We start from the raw sequence: 22,400 nt of genomic DNA, 5'->3' as shown, positions 1-22,400 counted from the left end.
GAAGCCTGAATCTGCGGATCTGCGGTGAACCCGGGCGTGGATGGAGCCGGGCCGCCCTCTGGCGGAGAACAAGCCTAATGCAGCACGAAGCTCGGGGCTCCCAGCCTTTGCCCTTCACTCGCGTTAGTCCCCCGTCTTGAGACCCCCGCTGCGGGACCCAGAGTTGCCCTCAGAAGCTGGGAGAGCAGCCACTGTAGGGAGAAAGGTTATGAACCAAAATAGTTGCATTTTAACTTATTTTGGAAGCGGGAAGGTCTTTTTAGGAAGAGGCCACTTGCTGTACTGTGAACTGTGCCTTCTGACAGGGGCGGGGCCCTTCCGAGGGCTTCAGCAGGAGGGCGGAACCGTTCCCAGGGGGCTTCAGGGGTGTGTGTGTCGCCCAGGGAAGAGGGGGCCACCTAAGGAAAGCTATGGAAGAAATTCCAGAAGCTGACCCCTTCTCACCTGGGGTGTCCACATACTACTTGAGTTTCCTCTCCCTCCCTGACTTAATAAAAGTGATTTTTTGGGGGGGGCTGTCGGTAATCAGAGTTCAGAAGACTTGCACCTCTCGGTCGTCCACATCAAGCAAATAATTGGGATCCTGAGAGAGTTCATCCGCTCCCCGGAACACAGAGTGATGGCATCCACGATATCTAAGCTAAAGGTGGACCTGGACTTTGACAGCTCATCCATCAATCAGATTCATCTGGTACTGTTTGGATTTCAGGATGCTGTAAGTGTTCTGTGTGGCTCTAGAGAATGTGCTAGAAGGCAGGAAGCCCACTGAAGTGGCTCACAACCCAGACTGTGGAGTTCAAGTACTATCTTCTCCCGTGGTCCCTGTTTCTTCTAAGCTGCTTACACCCGAATCCCTAGTTTCAGCAGTTCCTTCTTCATACCGAATATGCAAGTGCGGGTGAGTGGGCTGGTTGTGTTCGGCTCCTCAGAGCAGGAGGGTAGGACTCACAGGACTCGGGTGCAAGTGGCATCCGCTGGCTGAGTGGGAATGAGATGTCAGCTTACATGTCTGTGCAGATGTGAGTTGCTCCAGGCCTGTGACCATGTCTGGTCCTGCTTTGTGTCCCATGCCCCCAAGCCAAGAGCCTGACCTCTCCTAGGTGCTCAGTTAACGCTCCTTGAATAAACGGTGAAGAGGCCCGGTGTGGGAGATCCCATCCCTGCGCATCCCCTAGACCCAGCATAACTCGGGGCAGCTTGCAGGAAGACTCCTTCCAGAAGAAACAAGTCAGGTGGAAATGCAGAGCAGCGTGGCTGACATTCTACCTCAGAGTAGAAGTAGTCTAGAATGAGTAAGAACTCCGATTGCTTGCAAGTACATTGGCTGAGAAATCGGGATTTCTGTGATTTGTAGGTAAATAAAATTTTGAGGAACCACTTAATTAGGCCCCACTGGATGTTTGCGATGGACAACATAATCCGTCGAGCGGTGCAGGCCGCGGTCACCATTCTCATCCCCGGTAAGTGCCGCCTTTTCAGTCAAGGTCAGACTCAGGCTGTGGAAGAGATCACAAGTATCCTCTGCACCCAACAATCGTCTTCTCTTTCCCATCTGGGCTGTATACTTCCCTGCAGCTCAGGACATGCTAAGACCTTCCCCTGGAGCCGTGCTGTGTGCCCCCTTGGCCTAACCGAGGAGACCGCACATAGAACCTGGGATCTGAGAGGGAGCACCGAACCTGCACGGGGGTCCTGCAGCACCCCTCTCCCACACTCAGGAACGCCTACTGAAAGCTTGGTTTAATGGCTCCATCTCTTGTCAGACTCCTCATGTGGTAGCTCTGGAAATCTTCGGCTTTTGTGAAATGCTAGAGCGGCTTAACACCAGGGTCGCTCTCCTGTGGGGACTTCATCCCGGGAAGGGAGGCTGTGCTCAGCTTGTTGGCATGGCCACTTCCTCTCTTGACTTTGCTCCGTCCCTGTCATGTCACCTGCCCAGCTTCTGCCAGCTTTCCTGAGGAGCTTGGTAGACCCCAGGACTTCATTACGCCCCACTCACTCCGTGCAGACACCTTTCTTTAGTAAAAGAATGCAGGCCACGTTGGAAGCCTGGTTGTACCTTTTTAAAAACTGTCCTTGGCTGATGTAACATTCAGCTTCAGTTTCATCATCTGTAAACTGGGGGTGCTCTCTCCTCTCCAGAGAACGGAGTAGGAGTCCCGTCCCCATTCACAAAGTCAGCTGTCCCTGATGGAGCACCACGTCCCTGATGGCTTCTAGCAGTCTTGTGTGCAGGCCCAGAGGAGACCCGAAGCCCTGGCCTCACTTAACCATGGTCCATCCTCTGCCTTCTTCCTTTGGCAGAGCTCCGAGCCCACTTTGAGCCTGCATCAGAGGCTGAAGGGCTGGAGAAGGACACGGACGAGGTAGAAGAGGACCGTCCCCCAGCAGACGGGCCTCGAAGTGGAGAGCGTGTGGCATATGGAAGGAGCAGCCCCACGTCCGCGGGTGCCCCCGGGGCCCAGCCCCAGCAGCTCCAGCACCAGCACCTGAGCCTCCAGCTGGGCGAGCTCAGACAGGAGACCAACAGGTGGGGGGGGGGGGGGGTACCATGACTGGGGCCAGCCAGGGAATCGGTAGACTTGCTGAGTGTCCCCTCTCAGGTCTCAGAAGAGCATCTTCCCCAAGGAGGTGGGCGGGGGTGTTCTCAGCTTCAGCTGGGGGAGATCGCTTCCCTTTAAGGGCAGCACCCCTGAGTCCTGGTGCCTTGCCACCAGCCACACACACAGCAGTCAGCCATGCTAACGGCCGCAGCACCTCGGAAATTCTTTTTCTTTCTTTTCACAAAGATGAGGCCCCTGGCGTGGCCTGCAGGTCCAGCAGACTCCGCGGTGGGCGGCTGCAGCCTGCACCCACAGCAGTAGCCAAGCCCAGGGTTGGCTGGCGCTTCATCTGATGGACAGGTAGCCCATGACCCTGACCCTAAGTTTGCCCTCTCCTCTTTGAGCCTCTTGCTGGGATGCATCAGGATTCCCCAGCAGGTGCTCGTGGACTGCCTCCGCAGCCAGGGCACCCTGGCATTGCCGTGAGGTGGCCCCCTAAGAGAGCTGGTCTATTTTGTTCACTTCCTGGCACATAGTAGGCATTCAAAAATATTTGTTAAATGAATAAAATGATTGTTCACTCTGGGTAATCACATCATCAGTGGACTTATGCCTTGTTGCCACATGATCACTGCTAGTGCCAATTAATATTTAACAGGGAGACGTGGTGCCAAGTATTGGCATTCCACAGGTATTGTGGAAGAAACATTGTATATACTCTGGGGATCTCTGAAGTTTGACCTTAAGCAGATCTAATCATTTTTTACAGACCTAGAGTGTTCTCTCATTTTTGAGAGATATGCAGTTTTAGTTAACAGGTAGTGGCGGCAAAATTTTGAAAGCTTTTAAAATATGACACGTGAAAGTTGCTAGTGATACTTGGCACTTCCTTAAAATCTTTACTGGTAAGGTTTATAATCATCAAATATAAACTGTTATATATGGGCTCAGGGTTTTTCATCTGCACTGATGATAGGCCTTCTGTGACCTTCCGGTCTCAGTAGCACTCGCAGCAGCTGGCATAGCTGCGGATGGTGGACACACACGCCTGTCCCGGTGTCCTGGAGATGCCTCAGCCATGCGCACACAGCAGGAGGACGGCACCTCCTGCCCAGAGTGCTGCTACCTGGGGGCATCTGGTCTGTCTTGAGCACGTGAGACCAGTGCCTGTGAAGCATTTAGCACAGTGCTGGGCTCCCTCTGCTTGAGGCCACCTTCCTCCCGGCGCTCTCCTGCCACTGGCGTCAGAAGCTTCCTCCCCTGAAGAGGAAAGAGCCCAAGAGCTCGCTTCAGCCACTTGATGGGACTCAGGGAGACAAGCTGTCCTCACCAGATCCTCCTGGCTGAGCATGCTGCTCACCCTCAGGTTATCTTCTGGTTTGTGATACACGTTGAGACAAAATGCCAAGTGCCGGACTTTGTTTTCAAGGGCAGGGAACACAAGGAAGGTGCCCAGGCTGAAAGCAGGCAGTGTGAATGGTGTTAGGCTCTCTCTGAATAATGGCATTTTTTTTAACCAGACTTTTGGAACACCTAGTTCAGAAAGAAAGAGAGTACCAGAATCTTCTACGGCAAACCCTGGAGCGGAAAACTCAGGAATTGTATCATCTTCAGTTACAATTCAAATCTAATGGTGAGAAATTTTCCACTTGCTTTGTGTGTGAGACCACTTAAAATGGCTAGTCAGCCTTGCCACAGTTGCAGTTACTCTCTAGTAAAGCAGTAAGTACTCCAGTATATTCTGGAATACTCCTCAGTAACAGAAAACCACTGGTACATTCAAAAACATGGATGAATCACAAATGCATTATGCTCAGTGAAGGCAGATTCAAAAGGCTACATGCTATGAGCACCTAAATATGGAATATTTATGCAAAACTCTGTTAAAGGCAAAACTCTAGGGACCGAAAACATCAGAATTGGGGGTGGGGGGAGAATGATTATAAAAGGCTGCAAGAACTTCTGGGGGTGACAGAAATTTGTCATCTTGATGACAGTAGTGGTTACATGACTGCCTGTCAAAGGGCACGGCCCTTACATACCTAAAAAGGGTGATTGCAGATTTATTGCACAAGTTAAACCTGATCCACTTCAGGCCACTTAGCAAAGAGCTGCAGGCACCTCTTGGAATGTGGGATGGATAAGCACGGGCACAAAATCTCAGGACTGAAGTCTATTTCCTCATTTGATTTCCAGTGCAGTTAAGGATGAGATTCCTTACAAGAGGCATTTTACAGACTGTAATAAGCATTTAAAGTGGCAGATAGAGGGATGCCAGGGTGGCTTAGCAGTTAAGCGTCTGCCTTCAACTCCAGGCATGATCCTGGAGTCCTGGGATGGAGTCCCGCGTCGGGCTCCCTGCATGGAGCCTGCTTCTCCCTCTGCCTGTGTCTCTGCCTCTCATGAATAAATAAATAAAATCTTTATTTTTTTAAGGTGGTAGACAGATAGCAAGCATATCAGATTCGCAAGTAACCTCACCCTTACCTGTGGTCCCTTTAATCTCTGGGAAGTGAATCCACCAACTAGGGAGTGTTGTGTAGTATGAATTAGAACAGTTCACACAGTTTTTTAAAAATTTTTTTATTTATGATAGTCACACACACACACACACACACACGCACACACACACACACACACACAGGCAGAGACACAGGCAGAGGGAGAAGCAGGCTCCATGCACTGGGAGCCCGACGTGGGATTCGATCCCGGGTCTCCAGGATCGCGCCCTGGGCCAAAGGCAGGCGCCAAACCGCTGCGCCACCCAGGGATCCCCAGTTCACACAGGTTTAAATTCATTTTCTTTCAAATCACCTTTATGTTGTATAATAGTTTATTTCATCCACCTTGTTACTTTTGAAGAGTTTTAAACATTAACATACAACAAAATACATCTCACATCGTTGCAGATACTACAGAGAATTCAGCATCCCCTCCTGGGTCTCAGGAGCAGAAAACTGATAAAGAGCTTGTGGACTGGTTACAACTGCAAGGAGCAGATTCGAGTACAATAGAAAAGGTAAATTTCTAACAAAAAAGCATTCCTATGCCCTTCTTACAAAGCAGCTTAGCTCTTCTGTATTCGATTTTTGTTTCAGATTGTTGAAGAAGGTTATACCCTTTCTGATATTCTTAATGACATCACTAGGGAAGATCTAAGACACCTTAGACTACGGTAAGAATGGCTTCAAAACACTGTAATAGAAAATGACTTTTTTGATGTGATTGTGCTTTTAAATCAGTAGAAAACAAAGTGGTGGTCACTTTACTCCTTCACTGAAATCAATTCTCCTTCCTATGTATGGCTATGGCTTAGTCAGAAAACCAACTACCCAACCTCCTCTCTCACTCCAGAGTTTCCTTAGGGTAGAGTTGGGTACCAGTGGGAGGTGAAACCCCAGAGCTCTCTCCAGCCCCTCCTTCCTCAGCCTGCTCCGCAGAGCCACCTGGCCCTCCTACTGGAGCCCAAATACAAGACGAAAGACCTCTAGTTAAGCGAGGAACTGCATTTTGGCAATCTAGACAGGTCTAGAGTTGTACACTGTAGCTTAAGAGCTCCTAAAGAAGTACTCGGTGGTGTGCTTACGACTCTAAAGCAGCCTCATTTGTCTCCTAGTGGTGGTTGCCTCTGCCGGCTCTGGACAGCAGTCTGCCAGTACAGAAGGGCTCAGGGGTCTCCAGCCGCCCGAGATGAGGCTGAACCAGTCGGCTTAGGCCAGGGGACAGAGGGAGCGAAGAGCTGACATCCTTCTTAAGATTTCTGTTAACATACACCCGAATTCCACTAAGTTTACATAAGGAAAACCCCGTTATTTAAGAGTTTGAAGTTTTAACGAATTGCTGAAATGGGATGAGCTTTTTAAATCTCTTACCAACATGTTTTAAAGGTGAGTAGAACTTACGTATTGTGAGAACAGTGGCTGAACTCTAATTTGACATCCCAGAATATTATGGAATCTTTTAAACAAATTTCAATATACACCCTAAAGTAACAGGCTGGGCCTCACTGTTTTAGACCATAGCTTACTATAAACTGGCATTGTACTTAAGAATATGCCTTGTATTTAATGTTTGATATGAATGTAAATAGAAAACTATTAAGAAAATAGCTTTGTATTTAATGTATAAATGAAGAAAACTAAGTTATTTGGCCTTTGAAATGATTATGGTCTTATTTAAAAATGGCATTGTTGGGGCACCTAGCTGGCTCAGCTGATGGAGCATTTGAGTCTTGATCTCAGAGTTGGGAGTTCGAGCCCCATGTTGGGTCTAGAGATTACTTAAAAATAAAATCCTTAAAAAAATAAAACTGGAATTGTCCTTCTACCTCCCTGACTGGAGATAATATACTTTTACTGAAAAATGATGGTCAGTGTGAAGAGGCTTTAGCTCCCACACGCACACTGAGGAGGGTGTGCATGTAGTATTTGCTGTTAGGTGAGGCACAGGGGCCCTTGCCAAGGGTCAAGGGAATGATCCCACTCCCCTCAAACGTAGGAATGAATGGCTTTTGATTTAGTTGTATACTATTTTTCAGTTATTAAAAGGAATAGAACTATTTTAAGGAAAAATCTGAATCTAAAATAACCTTATATAATATTCACACTAAGTGTGCAGTAACATCTTTTAATGCAACACTGTTGTACAGTTGTTGTACAAAACACATGCAATTACTACCTTAGCCTATATTCTTTTTATGGGCTTTTCTTCCTTAACAAATTTGAGAACACAAAGACCCTTAGAGTTGGATCCCACTGAAGGTGTAACTATCTATTATTAACTGATAGACTTAAACTTGATCCACTGATTTGCACCCCGAACTTCAAAAGGCGGATCGCTGCTGTAAATGTGATAGCCTAGTTCTTCCAAAGGCGGTTCCGGATCAGCAGTGGCAAACTGGGCAGCATCCTCAATTTCCTTCCTCACTTCAACATCAATTTCCTATAAATCAGATTATAGTTCAGGAGGTTACTGAGTAAACAGCAGCATAGATACAAGCAGGTCTACTTGGAACAGGTTGCTAGTACAACTAGAACTCTCCTAGGAATAGAAGTACTAACAGGGGCTCTTTATGAACCGAACATCCAAAGTATATTTTTAGGAAAAAACAGCTCCTGGGTTTCAAGGTTTTGCGAATATGACTGACCCATACTTTCCCACTGACCCAGGCAGCTCCCCCAGGAGTGGCAGCTCTCTGGGTGCAAAAAAAAAACTGGTTGCTGGAAAAGGCGAGCCTACCTTTAGTTCCTCGACACTGGCCAGGTTGCTGTTCACCATTCTATCCTTGAGAAGCATGATAGGGTCGCTCTTACTTCTTACTTCCTGAATCTCCTCTCGTGTACGGTAACTACAGGAAGACAAACAGTAGGTAAGGACAGCTCCAGAGACGTGGGCTTCGGACACAGAGCGGTCACCGGGGGAGGGTGCACATAGAATACAAGAACTCTTCCATGAAAGATACTAGAATCTTAGAGGCAAACTCTACCCTGACGATTCCCCTGGCTTCTCAGGTGTTCTGAAGAGGAGGGGCCAAGCTTTTATTTGCTTTTTTGATCCAGATGTAGGATCTGAAGGAAGTGGTAGAGCCACTGCCTGTGCCCTCTCACGTCACTGGCAGGTAGCAGAATACCAAGCAGGAAATCAGGCTTTAGGAGCCCAGAGAAGTGAGGCCAGTGAACACTTGCACAGGTTTTCCAATTCCTGATTCTAGAAAAGAAGCCCCACGGTGTTCGAGAGTCAGTTAAGAGCGCCAACCGCCCATACACACAGTTGAAAATCTGCAAATGTTGACTCCCGAAAAACAAGTCTTATGAATAACACTTTATTAACACGTATTTTGTATGTTACTTCCATGTATTAGTCTATATAGTGTGCTCTTAACGGAAGTTGGAAAGAAGTGTTATAGTCAAGAGAAATGAAAAAAGAAAATCCCTGGATCTGTGGGCCCATGTTGTTGAAACCTGTGTTGCTCAAAGGTCAACTGTACATACATCCTTGTCTTATATCTTCCAACCACCACTAAAAGGGCTCTATTGTTTTTTTGAAAATACCAAGTACATTTTTCCATCTAAGTTGTTCTTTATAACATTTCTCTTAGAATACCAATCTACTCTCAGGCTTGTTAGGGCTTATTGACTAAATCTACTACTTTTAACTCTGTCACACTCTGGGATGGCAGCATTACATGCCAGGGTCACTAAGTGGCAAGTAAAACTATCTTCCTAATGTAACTTACCTTTTTTTTGACCGATTGATTTCAATATACTGAATATCCCACGTGCCAGGTGGCCTCACTCCATACCAGCCAAGTTTTCACATTTCAACTCTATATTTGGGTAATGCCTACAAAAGCTACATGTCCCTAAATATATATATGCTATACCATTGACCTGTTTTATCCAACAGTTTCTCTCTGTAAAGTAACTTCTACCCATAACATCACAAATCCCAAGTCACATGCTCTCCCCTCTAAGCCAGCCAGGTGCCCCCTTCTCTGCAATTCATTACTGCTCATGCTAACATGTACATACTACAAATAAGGATTTTCCGAATGCTTCCAGGCAAAGACTCAAATAATTACTCGATACCAACAAATTCACCGCATGAAGCCCACTGGTGTCTGGCTTCCAAAGCAAATGTTGAAATGCTTTGCTTTTTCATATGAGTAGCACCATACAAAGCCCACCCACCCAGGGACACCACACCCAGATTTCCCATGACCATACCTGACACCAGGGTCGCTCATGCTGTGTCCATGGTAACGGTAAGTCTGTAGCTCCATCAATATGGGCCCCTAAAACAACCCAGTGAGACGATGAGCACAGCACATCCTTTCAGAATCAAAGATATTCTCATTGGATTTTCTGTAAGTTGGCTGAGTTGTCAAGAATTTCCTATTAGCTGACTGACTTAAGAATTATGTTCTCCTTTCTGATACTTCTAGTTTATATGGAACTTAGTTGCTTTTTATTTTTTTTAAGATTTTAATTATTCATGAGAGAGACCCCAAGATCACGACCCGAGCCAAAGGCAGACCACTAAGCTACCCAGGCACCGCAAGAACTTAGTTTCTGAATCAAAAAGGCATTCAGCATGTTCTAGAGCCCACTGATATTATTTCATCAGCACTGCCTTTGACATAGAATAATCCTATAAAACAGCTGAGATTTAATGCAGAAAAACCCATTAAGGCAGGTATGACAGCAAGGAAGGGGATGGTTTTTATCTTCAGGGCCAATAAAGCTAGTTTTTCCCCCTCAGGCACATATGAATGATCTACAAGCATCTGGATTCTTTTAAAAAGGTACAGAAAAATACAATACAAAATCCCACAGAATAGGACTAAAAGCAGACCTCTAGATGTGCTGGAAAGTGTGGAAGGGAGAATTAAAACTAGGCTGGGTAGGTCAATCTCCACCTCACCTATAAGGGCTGACAACCAATCCGGCACAGATGCGGCTAGTGTGTAACAACGTTGGTGGTAACAGACAACACATGATGATTAACCCCAGGACTCGGCTGGCCAGCCCGACCACACCCAGGACAGTTTGCTCCTCCTTCACTAGCCCCCTTCCAGAAGACAGCTTTGAACACTGAGGGGAAGAGGGTGGATCTAGGATCCCTGGGCAGTGTGGTGTAGTAGTTGGGGGTGGGGTGCAAAGGGAGAGGCCCAGCTCTCAGTCCAAGAGCCTGGGATCCAATCTGGGCTGTCATGTATAGTAGCTACGTACCCTTAAACTGCTCTGTGCCTTAGTTATTGTACAGATGAGGGACCTAACTCAGGGGTTGTGTTGGTTCACACATAAGTGCTTACTGCATCACCTGACCCAGGTCAATCCCTCAATAAGGATTTATTTTTCACCTATTTTTCTGTTCTGCGCCACCCAGGAGCTATTGGAAAACAACAGTGGGCTAGGCTAAGGGGGTTTCTAGACTCTCCCCTAATTCCAAGATGAGGCTGAGAAAGTCAACACATATAAACCAGTATATATAAAATTATAAAATAAAGTCAACACTATAAACCAGTGATCCTATTTCCACGTTAAGTTTGTATTCCACATGTTCTTTCAGGAACTGGGGAAGAGGGGAATGATATCCACTGCTCAAGTCTATACCTCTCTAGTCTTGGAGTCCCGACGTAGACTGCTGAGCTCTCTGCCACCTCAGCCATACTTGATTTCATTCCTCTGTTCTCATGTGCAGCACCCCCCCACATTTCCCTCCCTGCTCCACCCTCGTTCTCCATTTGCATCACTGGTAGCCCAGTCTTCCCACACAGGGGTGTCATGGAAAGGTAAACCCTAGGGGCATGCTTTCTGGGCTGTGAACACCAATTCAGGGAGAACATCATCCTTTCCACTTGCTCTGCTGGCATCTAAGCCAACCTCACTGTTCCCTTCTCCCTCTACTGCTCTACCTGAAAGGTCCAGATTCTCAGGACTGAAACAGCAAGGTGAAGATTACATACTTTAACCGTAATATTTAAATTATGGAAGATGAGCTTACACAAAATGCCTATTATCCCAGCAAAGTTCTGTGCTGAGCACTGGGAGGGGGGTCCCCAATATGCTCACTCAAGGGGCTTATTATGATTAACAGGGTGGCAGGTGGGGGTGGGTGGGTAGAGGTTGGAGGCGCATAAATAAAAATAACCAAACCACAAGGCAAAATGCTGAGGAAGCACTCAAGAGGAAAGATTCACCCCAAACAGGGGCAATGTGGGATGTTTCCTAAGAGGTAAGCTATCAAGACCACAGTATTTACAAAGGGACCCAATTCACTGGACTCTGCTCCTGCCTTCTACACAACTAATTACCAGCAACCCCTGAAGAGCTACAATAGACACATGGGAGACATTCTTTTAAGATAAATGTCAATGGACATCTCTAGCCCAGAGGGTTGAGTCTTACCTTTCCAGATCTACAGTAGGCGGCTGCAAACCTTGTTGCCTCCCGGACACACAAGATATCCATTCCATCTACCTGTTCATACACGGAAAGGGCAGAGCATAAATCAAACCGTGTCAAACCAATTTTACAGGACCCGTTCACACGCTATGAACAGAGAACGCCTGTGTGTGTCTGGGACTGTCAAGGACCCACACAGAGCTATCACGCCGCGAAGGGGTAGTCCCGGCTGCACACCAGGCGCCCTTACCCGCAGCCCAGGAATGAAGTCGCCTCTCTTGTAGTAATCAGTGCTGGCTGCTGCTCTCTCAACAGACGTTCCCATTCCGTAGCGGTTATTCTCACAGATGAAGATACACGGCAATTTCCACAAAGCTGCCATGTTGTAAGCTTCAAATATCTGACCCTGGAAGTATGTATAAACAGTTCAAGTAGTTTCATTTTGCTACTTTTCTCTAGACTTCTTCATTGTCCCCAAAAGCTGCTGCTCTTCCTGGCACGAGACCTTTCATAAAACATGAAAAGCTTCCTTCACCTTCCACAGCGGAGCTTTTGAGGCAAAGGAGTGTGTTGGTGAGGGAGGAAGAAACGGCAAGCATCATCTCTTTTTGCAACCGAAGGAAGTGACAAACCAAATAAATTCCACCACTTGTTTCGGTGGGGCCAAGGCAGTGGTGTAGAATATAGTAGGAAAAGAGAAACATGTAAAACTTTGTGACTACCTAGTTTTATGCTTTGTTATAAATCCTAGGAGACCCACTGGACAACCAGAGTGAACCAATGACTGAGAATCAGCATCCGGAGCAGGGCCTCAGAGTGTTGTCTGTGGAATGGTGAGGACTCCGACCGTGACAGGAAAAGTATAGAAAGAGCCAGGGCTCAGAAACCATGAGCCAATGCCATGCTCTCCAAGAGAATGAGTCTGTACATTACAGGATTGGTATAAGAACAAGTCTGCACTGGGTTAAATTGGAAAAAGGTCCTTCACCCACAGGGTGTGAAGCACTGAGCTGGAGGCAGAGGAGAGCTTCTTCCTGGGTGTGTGCCCGTATTAAGCACTTGTGCAACGTGCCACAAAGTATACCTGTAATCTGGCCATAAAACCAAATTCTAGCTTGCCCCAATATGACTACTTCAACTACTAGGCAATAGACTACTTCGCTACAAATGAACTCTGACTACTCAACACTTTGGAGATAAAACTGCAATGGTTATTGCAAAGTCAAGAGACACATACTCACCTGATTAGCAGCACCATCGCCATATAAAGTCAAACAGACCTCATCCTTTCCATTATACTTACAGGCCAAAGCAATTCCTGCTCCCAAGGGCACCTAATATTAAGGACAACCAAGAAAAGAACCACAGAAATCCATGAGGGGAGAAATTAATGCTCTGCATTTCAAGTTCTCACCAGAACTTAAAACAGAAATTACACTGTCACTAGAAACTCTCTACCCTACCCCCAAAATTATAATCAAACTGGTAAAGCAACATGAATAATTCTTCTATTTCAACCATTAAATAACACTTCTGTAAAGATTCAATGACTAAAGAGCTAAAATATGAAACTGTTTTTTAACATACAGCAAAGTCACATTACAAAGTGAGCCAAACAATCCAGTTATAATTTTATGTTGTTACTTCTTTGAGTTTTTTTAAGATTTTATTTATTTATTCATGAGAGACAGAGAGAAACACAGGCAGAGGGAGAAGCAGGCTCTCTGCAGGGAGCTCGATGTGGGACTCAATCCCGGGTCTCCAGGATCATGCCCTGGGCTAAAGACAGGTGCTAAACCACTGAGCGACCAGTGATCCCCCAAATTCTAGTTAATTAACAGAGCATCATATTGGTTTCAGGAGGAGAATTTAGTGATTCATCACTTACATATCACACCCAGGCTGATACTTCATTATTCACTAACTGATGAGAACAAAAAGGACTACATAACCACAAAAGCTGAAGTGATGTCTAATGTGGCCCCTAAGATCCTGATCACCTGCCTTTCCTCCTCAGATACCCTCAACCGCAGTCTACAGCAGGGAGAGGAAGGCCTAAGCGGATGTGACAAAGCAATCAATGTACTTAAACATAATAAAGGTATAGGCCGCTGCTAGGGGCTCTTGCTTACATATAAAACTAAACACCTAAGAGAATTTTAAATCACTATCCAGGGATCCCTGGGTGGCGCAGCGGTTTGGCACCTGCCTTTGGCCCAGGGCGCGATCCTGGAGATCTGGGATCGAATCCCCCATCAGGCTCCCGGTGCATGGAGCCTGCTTCTCCCTCTGCCTATGTCTCTGCCTCTCTCTCTCTGTGACTATCATAAATAAATAAAAAAATTAAAAAAAATATCACTATTCAAATCTATTTATTAACTGATAAAATGGTAGGCTATGAAGCAATAGGTCTTTTAAAGTCCACTCAGCCTCCAAAGTACTAAAATATTTCAGAGGGAAGTTCTCTGGGGGATGAAACATTAAGACATGATCCAGGGCCAGATCTAGGAAAGCATGCAATCCCCTCATCCTTGTCATGGATTACCTGAGCTCCAACAATGCCATTACCCCCATAGAAGTTCTTGGCATACATATGCATCGATCCACCTTTTCCTTTAGCACAACCTCCTCTTCGTCCTACAAATGGCAGCATGTGCACATACACATCAGAAAGCAAATAAACAAAAGAAAACCACACCCCAAGTATCTACTTAGAGGCTCATCAACCACTAGAACTCACAGGCTAGTTCAACTCTATAAGCACCCATCCCTCTAGGCAAATATATACTCCACCCTTATCTCCCAGTCCTTGAATGAAGGTCAATCCAGGCCAATGTCTTTGACCTTCCCAGCTCCTTGACCATGGGGTTTCCTTTAAACATCAGCATGGTACCCTGGCCCCCCCGCCTTTTTTTGGCGCTAGTTACAAACATCTTCCGATTTATCCTACATTGGTACACTGAACAGTTCAAGAGTCAAGGGGGACAAAGGGAATATTAAAAAGCTTCCTAGAATTTAAATTGCATACAATGAAATACTCCTGCTCCACTTACTTTCTATGACTGCTAATTTCTACTGGCATGCTTGAGTGACAAACAGTATTATGATTTTACGAAGCTAACATTTTAAAACTTTTACCTAAAGGCCAAATGACCTCAAAAATGGTAAGTTTACTCAAAAGCACAACAGAGGTAACAGAGAACCCAAAGAGAGAGATTTTTTTTTAACTCAAAACCGTTTTAATTAAGTTGTAATAGCATCTTAATATGAGAGATCTGCAAATTTATTTCACTGATTTCCCCTTTTTGAAAAATCAATAGCAAACCTGTAAGCTCTGCGAGAATTTCTCTGACAGAAAGGCCACGAGTAAAGGTAAAGCCATGAGCCCGATAGGCTGTGATAAGATGGTCTGTGGGATTTATGCCAGCCTCCAGGCCCACACAACAAGCTTCCTGCATAAAAGGAAGAAGCAGCAATGAATCAATACAATACACATTTCTAGACAAAATCCTTAGACTATTATGAAAATTTAGCCTAGTAGAACTCTTAATAAGCACAAAAGGAGCTTGATTTTTCACTGCAAACAGAATAGAAGGTAAAGCTCAAGCCAGAAGCTACAAATTAATAATCCATAGATGTACTATTTCAAGCCCATGCAGTGATTTGGAGAAAAATCCTGAATATTAAATGTTACTTTGGGGGGAACATTAATATTAGGGGAATTTCATATGAAAATCAACACTTCTGTCCTCTCTTGAAGGACCAACAGGAAGCATTAACCCTGTATTTCCATATGGCACCAACTGGCTGGAACCAAATTATGGTGTCCCCTAGTGGGAAGGGCCTGGCCCACTTCATCCAGTTCACTACCAGTCCCACTTTCTTCACTAATTTATTCTACCCAGCTGGTCCCCATAGGCATTTTAATTCGTAACCCTTGGCCTAAACCCACAAAACAAAACACAAAGTGAAAAACCCTTTCCCCCATGAGTATATGCACTATAGGTGATCACAAAGTCATCAAGGTGCAAGACACCAGCAATGGGACGTGTGCATGAATTCTTTAGTATGAGCTTAGTAGCGGGCCTCAGCATGCTCATCTTTATTCTGACAGGCAGGCCTCAAATCCTTCAGAGGCATAAGGCAGGGTAAAAACCAATAAATACAAACCATACTTAAACTCCTACATCTAACATTGTTTTATTACAAAACCACCACTCACCTGACCATCACACAAGTGACAGAAACCACGAATAATTTTCTGTTTATACAGCTGATCTGCCTTTAACTCCATTCGGCGAACAGTCTGCATCATCCTATAGTACCTGAGCCCATCCTCCCTGGTGAGCACTGTGGTGACGGGAGGGCCCTCTTCTAGCCGGTGAAGATCGCATTTCTGAAATGGAATCAGTTAACTTCCAGCTACTGCAATGTAAACACTGACTACCCACTTAGAGATCTAATATCTTATTGCAGTAATATTTAACTCAAAAACCAGCAGAGGAGCACATAAGAAATGCTGCATATTACTTCTGACTCCTTTCATCATAAAGCTCATTATGTGAGAGGATCTAGTTTTGGAGGCAAGAAATCTAAGATGACTTTCACTGAAAACCCATGGAAGTCAAAGGAGTTACAGGCTGAAAGACAAACTTTGAAAGGAATAGTCTAAGAAAATTTTAAGATTGATTTATTATTTATTTATTTATTTATTTATTTATTTATTTATTTATGAGAGAGAGAGAGAGAGAGAGAGAGAGAATGAGCTGGGAAAGGGGCAGAGGGAGAGGAAGAAGCGACTCCCCTCTGAGCAGGGAGCCCAATGGACCCCTGGGTCATGACCTGAGCCAAAGGAAGCCAATCAACTCACCACTACCCAGGCACCCCAAAGAAACTTCTTATTGAAATGTTTTACTGAAACACATTCTAAATTTTAGATTAAGTCTTTGTTTTAGCCCATACCCTGTCCCCTCCCCGAAACACAGCAAGCTGCTGAGTGAATTCTAATTTTTGCTAAACTTTTTTGAACCTCTGACACTAGAACATTTAGAATAAAATGGTGAAAAAGCATGAATATCAAAATGTTCTATTCCAAAGGTAAAACTGTGTAAATATGTTTACCTGTGGAAAAATTATTAACACAAAGCAAAACACCTCTTACCTTAATTTCAAATGTAGCATCATTTGCAAAATTACGGGAGGCCACCAACACTCTGCTTGCCTTGAAAGACCAAAATATACAAATATATCAGTATGTTTTATTGTCAGGTATTATAAATCAGTTCTCAGAATGCAATCCTGGAATTTTCCTAAGCCCCAACATATTCACGGGTCTATCCCTCCATTCTCTTTACGGTGTTGGGATCTTGCCTTCAAAATGAATCCATGTTCTGGCCAATGAACCATGATCATACCCACCTCTGAAGGGTAACAGCAAAAAGAGAAAGGGAGGCAAAATCAAACCCATCCTTTTGGGCATTTTGTTTCCAAAGAAATTACAGTGAAAATAGAATAAATTTAGTGGCCAAATTAAAGAGATAGCCTAGATAGCCTGTGGGCTTTATTTCTGCTATTTGCAGTCATAACCAGACATTGAACAAACTGTCAGAATTATTCTTCATATAAAACTATGATCCAATTCCTATTTCAGGCAAACCACTACTCTATGAAATGGCTCCATAAGAAAAATATTTTAAACTACTCAAGGTACGAGACATGTGTTAGTGAGAAATCTAGAAGACAAAAGAAAGATACTCAATGGACTCTACGGACATTGTATAATTTGAACAGCTCAGATCTTGGACAGGCTCCTCCAGAAGCCTCAGAAGGGAGAGAGATTCTCTGCAACCAGCTTTCCCTTCTTGATGTTTGGGTGGCTGCTATCGCTTGGGTGGTAAAAAGCTGGGGAAATGTCTCTGTCACTCTTTCAATTGAAAATACCTGCTCACAACAGAGGTACTCTACGTGACAGCTAAGGTCCAGATTAGACCGCAAAACACTTAACCAATTACAATTACTGTACTGTCACATTGTGCCATGTTTTCAAACACTGATTATAAACTGACATAATGGGACGCCTGGGTGGCTCATCGCTTAAGCGTCTGCCTTCGGCTCAGGGCGTGACCCCAGAGTACCGGGATTGAGTCCCACATTGGGCTCCCTGCATGGAGCCTGCTTCTCCTCTGCCTGTGTCTCTGCCTCTATGTCTCTCATGAATAAATAAAATATTTAAATAAATAAATAAAACTAAAGACCTTGTTGAAACACTGTATTGTACACCTGAAATTACAATGTATGTCAACTGGAATTCAAAAAAACTTAATAAAAGTAGAGACCAAACCCACTGAGAAGATCTTAAAGTTGAAACCAACAATGACAGACTATATATTAGACAGTGAAAGAGTGCTCCTTACTTTGAGCCACCCCTCTTTCTGGCTATTTTGTTTTACCTATTGCCTGCATATATGGCATTAATTATACTAAGGCACAGAAAAATACTTTGAAGAATTATCTGTTAACTGTAGATTATGTGTGTCTGTGGGCCCAAACCCAGTTTAATAGCTCCCTATCCTTGCAACAGAGCAAATCAGGTAATCAGTGTTTCCATAAACTGTAATTATTGATGAGATGTCCCCAGAGTGCTCAGTGCACTTCAGGCTCTTGGATCTAATGTGCTTATTTATCAGGTTTCAGTTGTGTTAACACAGGCTACGCTACTTAGAGTGTTCAAAGTGTTTGTTTTAAAATCATCAGAGACCAATACTTTTTTGAACCTGTACTTCTTAATGCTAAAAAATCATTGTTAGATGAAAGGAAACACACTTGAAACCGTCATGAACTGGGTAAGTTTCTTATTCCACAGATTGCCAAGTTCCCATTCTGGGTTTGACACTTTGATTTGCAAAAGTGTCTTTAAAAATAAGTAAGCATACCAGATGTTACTCCCATCAAGACAGAAACAACCACTTTCTAAGCACAGGTGATACAAATAAGTTTAAGGAATTTGTCTTTCAAAAAACTCATTGTATAAAGTAGGTGTTTAATATCTTAGAGAACGTAAGGGAAAATGTTGTACTGTCACTGTCTCTAATCGTTTTTATTTTAAGATTTTATTTATTTATTCATTAGAGACACAGAGACAGAGAGAGAGAGGCAAGAGACATAGGCAGAGGGAGAAGCAGGCTCCATGCAGGAAGCCCAATGTGGGACTCAATCCCGGTACTCTGGGATCACGCCCTGAGCTGAAGGTGGAAGCTCAACTGCTGAGCCACCCAGGCATCTCTCTAATGGTTATTTTTAAAAAAACTAATTAAATAGAAGAAATGTTATACATAGGAATCCATTTCCGCTGTAATAATCTTTTCTCTCAATAACAATTTTTGACTAAATGAAGTTATATTCTACTCTGATCTTATCCAGTTAACAAATTACTAGAACTCAAAATTCATTTTTTTAAAAATATTTATTTATTCGAGAGGGGGGTGAGGGGGGAGAGAGAGAGAGAAAGAGGCAGGCAGAGACACAGGCAGAGGGAGAATCAGGCTCCATGCAGGGAGCCTGACGTGGGACTCGATCCCAGGTCTCCAGGATCAGGCCCTGGGCTGAAGGCAGCGCTAAACCGCTGAGCCACCTGGGCTGCCCTCAAAATTCATTTCTATTTGATTTGGGCAGTAGTATATGATTTTTTGAAGAGACCAAAGTTTTATGGAGATGAAGCATTTCATGCCAACGCATTGCTGGAAGACTGAAAAACACAACCAGAAATATTTTGGATAGCCGAGCAAATGAGCCTCTAATATTAATGGCTTCTCTCTGTTCCTAGGGACACAGAGATGACAGTAATTTGAAACGCATACACTAATTTTTTTCTGTAGAACATCACCAATTCTATCAAAGTTTTTCCTTTCTACTACAACCCTTTAAATTTAACATGATACAAAACTAAGATTCTCATATAAAGTTGAACACGTGTTTCCATTACTTACATTCAACTAAAAACTGAAGTTGTGGAGATTAAATAGCCTAGCATCTGGCACATATTAAGATCTCAAGAAATGTTGGATCTATCATGTGATATACAGAAATAACACTGAAATGAGCTTATCCTTTAGGTGGATCTAGTTGCAATTAAATGCTAATGACTGATGAACCAAATTGTGTTTTTTTTCCCCCCAATTATGTTTTGTAGTTATTTCAGTCAATGGGATTCCCAAAAGGGTATACTTCCTACCTTTCAATGATTTCTGCCCACAGTAAGCAGAACTGCCACAAAGTCCTGGAAGTTACTAGAACCTGAACTGCAAGTCAAGCTTGGCTACAGTTCTACCCAGTAATACTACCTCCCCATACCTAGAGGTCAAAATGCTGGAAGGCTTGAGGCACATCTAAAAACTGGAGCCATAAATAGTGCTGACCTCTAACCCCACTCTCCCAAGCACCAAAGCTGTTTTCTTTAGCTACTTTTACCCTAAGCGTGTGCGTGTAAGAAGGGCAATTTCCTCCGGGTTCTGCTTGACTGCTCTTGGAAGTGACTGCCAAGAAAAACTCAACACTGTGGGAAAGGAGGGGTGGTGATTTCTGGTGAGCATGACCCAGACTTAACCCTCCAGAGCTGGGTGAAGGTGTTTCACAAATGTATACCCAAGGGGGCACTGAAGTAACATTTTTAAAAAAAGATTTTATTTATTCATGAAAGACAGAGACATAGGCAGAGGGAGAAGCAGGCTTCCCGTGGGGAGCCTGATGTGGAACTTGATCCCAGGACCCCGGGATCACTACCTGAGCCAAAGCCCTACTCTCAACCACTAAGCCACCCAGGTGCCCCTGAAATAACATCTAACACAGATAGCACCTACTATATACCAGGCGCTATTTGGCAAGGTTTACATATATGTCAAGAGTTTAAGCTTCAGGACAACCCCTTGGGGTGAATACTCGTATTATCTCTTTAGAGAGCTGGAAACCGAGCAAGGGAGATTTAAAACAAAAACCTGCCTAAGCTCACAGAGCTAGTAAATGGTGAGGCAGGTGTTTGAACAGGACCAGTTTCTGAAGTTCACGTTCTTAACACACCACGTGGCCTCTTAGTCAAGAAGAACAAAATTAGGAAGACTTCAAATGAATGGGCAGGATCAACTGGGGACTCGTGGATGCCCCAGGCCCCCTTTTCTGTCAGCAGTAAATGAACGGGCATTTCTGGAGCACACCTACTGTAGCCAGCGCCGGGAGTCACAGCTGACCTCCCCGTGGACCTGGTAGAGCTCCCCTCCCCCCTTTTGCGGCTGATGGGCCCAGCAGCCGCTAGTCCCGGAGCAGGGAGCCGAGTGCCAGGCGCGAAGGCAGAACAAAAGGCCCGCTACCCTCCGGCCGCTCCGCAGCGCCCTAAGAGGCACCACACCGCGCGCCCCCAAGCCCTGGCCGTACTCCCGCGTCGGGCCCCGCCTCGACCCCGCTCGCGCCCTACCCCGGGCCGCCCATGCTGCTGCCTCACCGGCTTCTGGGAGACGCCCGACAACACGCGGGAGACAGCGGCGAGCATCTTCCTCATGGATTGCCGGCAGCGGCGGCGGCGTAGGCGACTCCCAAGTACACAGGCGGCGCGGCCCCGAAATCTCCCAAGTCTCCTTCAGGCGCCCGGAGCGGACGCCACGCCTTAACTGCAGCACGACCGACGAAACGGAAATTCGTCACGCGCCGCGCCAGGCCGCAGGCCAACCAAGCGGGCTCCCAGTTGCGTGTCCCGCCCACCGAAGAGGTCCGCGGCCGCTCATTGGGTGTTGGCGCCATAGGGGGCGGGCACTGGGGGGCTCGTTGCGTCATCACGTCACGGGCGGGCGGGGATGCGGGAACTTGAGGGCGTCCGCCTGGGAAAGTGGAGCCCCGCCTCCGGAACCCCGCGGGAAAATGGCTTTTCATGGAGTTTTGCGACTCAGGTTAGGCGTGCACGGCGGGAAACTGTACGGGCCACCTGCCGTGCGCCCAGTCTCGCCGGGGCTGCACTTTGGCAGCCTTCGTTCAATGCACGGCAAGATGAAGACTCATGGCGTGGTCGGAGCCGAGACGGAACCTCTGGTTTCTGTAAATGGTTCTGCTGCTAACTTGTCTTTAAGAGATCATGTAACAGTTGTAAAATGCTGCCCTGTGTACTTGAGTTACGATCTAAAAATCAATTCCCCAAGTAAATATTGAGAGATCAGCTGGGAAAAGCCTTTAGCTCTAGTTACTGGTTCGCGAGCTCAACGGGAGTTAACAGCCGCATGACACAGCTGATAATAAAAGCACACACAAAGAAGCAAACACAAAAATAAGTCTAGGCTCGATTCAGTGAGTTCCCAGGTCAGAGAGCTGACTGTGGGCCAGTGGGGTTACACCTGGGATACTAGGTTCAGATTTGGGGTCCCCATGTAAGGGGAATGTTGTCAAAAATGGGTGGAATCCAGGGGACAGTGGTCAGAATGGTGAGAGGCTGAAACCACAATTTGAACTCCAAGAACTTGAACCGACTCAAGGACTCAAGTCACCTTGTTTACACTTCAGGTCCCTCACGGCTTGGCTGGGATCTGCTCCATGTCATCTTCACTCTGGCACTCAAACTGATGGAATAGCATCTGTCAGCAACTTACTGTACCTACTGTACCGTAAAAGGCAAAGGGATCATTTAAACTGGCTCTCAGGGCAGCCCTGGTGGCTCAGCAGTTTAGCGCCGCCTTCAGCCCAGGGCGTGATCCTGGGGTCCCCGGATCGAGTCCCACGTCAGGCTCCCTGCATGGAGCCTGCTTCTCCCTCTGCCTGTGTGTCTGCCTCTCTCTCTTAAAAAAAATAAATAAATAGGGATCCCTGGGTGGCGCAGCGGTTTGGCGCCTGCCTTTGGCCCAGGGCGCGATCCTGGAGACCCGAGATCGAATCCCACGTCAGGCTCCCGGTGCATGGAGCCTGCCTCTCCCTCTGCCTG

At 45.6% G+C, this 22,400-nt stretch overlaps 2 protein-coding genes across 5 annotated transcripts in view; one reads left to right on the top strand and one right to left on the bottom strand.

The window, feature by feature from the left end:
- MAP3K15 (mitogen-activated protein kinase kinase kinase 15) overlaps positions 1–6,286 on the top strand; it is a 112,867-nt gene extending 106,581 nt beyond the window's left edge. The window contains exons 23-29 of one of the 2 annotated variants that reach the window (XM_049107876.1): positions 530–715; positions 1,355–1,460; positions 2,305–2,530; positions 4,064–4,176; positions 5,453–5,562; positions 5,642–5,718; positions 6,160–6,286. In XM_049107876.1, the coding sequence (XP_048963833.1) occupies positions 530–715; positions 1,355–1,460; positions 2,305–2,530; positions 4,064–4,176; positions 5,453–5,562; positions 5,642–5,718; positions 6,160–6,286 (945 nt within the window). Of the gene's footprint in view, positions 1–529; positions 716–1,354; positions 1,461–2,304; positions 2,531–2,789; positions 2,904–4,063; positions 4,177–5,452; positions 5,563–5,641; positions 5,719–6,159 lie in introns of those variants that run through there. The other variant, XR_007409529.1, reaches the window with a different exon arrangement.
- PDHA1 (pyruvate dehydrogenase E1 subunit alpha 1) lies at positions 3,420–21,136 on the bottom strand. Of its 3 annotated transcripts, none has more exons than XM_049107877.1 (11): positions 20,940–21,136; positions 16,611–16,670; positions 15,672–15,845; positions 14,775–14,901; positions 13,995–14,086; positions 12,691–12,783; positions 11,700–11,855; positions 11,453–11,524; positions 9,269–9,336; positions 7,782–7,890; positions 3,420–3,803 (listed from the first exon to the last, which is right to left on the bottom strand). In XM_049107877.1, exons 1-11 carry the CDS (start codon positions 20,994–20,996, stop codon positions 3,666–3,668), a joined length of 1,146 nt encoding a protein of 381 aa, XP_048963834.1. In that variant the 5' UTR covers positions 20,997–21,136; the 3' UTR covers positions 3,420–3,665. The 3 variants fall into 3 exon arrangements, with proteins under 3 accessions (XP_048963834.1, XP_025293846.1, XP_048963835.1); XM_025438061.3 differs by lacking the exon at positions 3,420–3,803 and adding an exon at positions 5,359–7,484; XM_049107878.1 differs by lacking the exons at positions 3,420–3,803; positions 16,611–16,670 and adding an exon at positions 5,359–7,484 and having other exon boundaries at positions 15,672–15,874; positions 20,913–21,108.
- Positions 21,137–22,400: the final 1,264 nt, after the last annotated feature.

The sequence above is a fragment of the Canis lupus genome, chromosome X, assembly GCF_003254725.2.
Source record: "Canis lupus dingo isolate Sandy chromosome X, ASM325472v2, whole genome shotgun sequence".
NCBI classification, from domain to species: Eukaryota; Metazoa; Chordata; class Mammalia; order Carnivora; family Canidae; genus Canis; species Canis lupus.
The sequence above is the reverse complement of the archived record's forward strand: the minus strand, read 5'-3'. Positions and strand labels throughout refer to the sequence as shown.

What these genes read in the sequence shown, in the direction of transcription:
- PDHA1 (XM_025438061.3), bottom strand. Translation starts at nt 20,996, where the DNA reads ATGAGGAAGATGCTCGCCGCTGTCTCCCGCGTGTTGTCGGGCGTCTCC. An exon ending in ATGCTACATTTGAAATTAAG is followed by an intron (nt 15,846 to 16,610) that starts GTAAGAGGTGTT and finishes ATTCCATTTCAG; the next exon opens with AAATGCGATCTTCACCGGCT. An exon ending in GTCACTTGTGTGATGGTCAG is followed by an intron (nt 14,902 to 15,671) that starts GTGAGTGGTGGT and finishes CCTTTTATGCAG; the next exon opens with GAAGCTTGTTGTGTGGGCCT.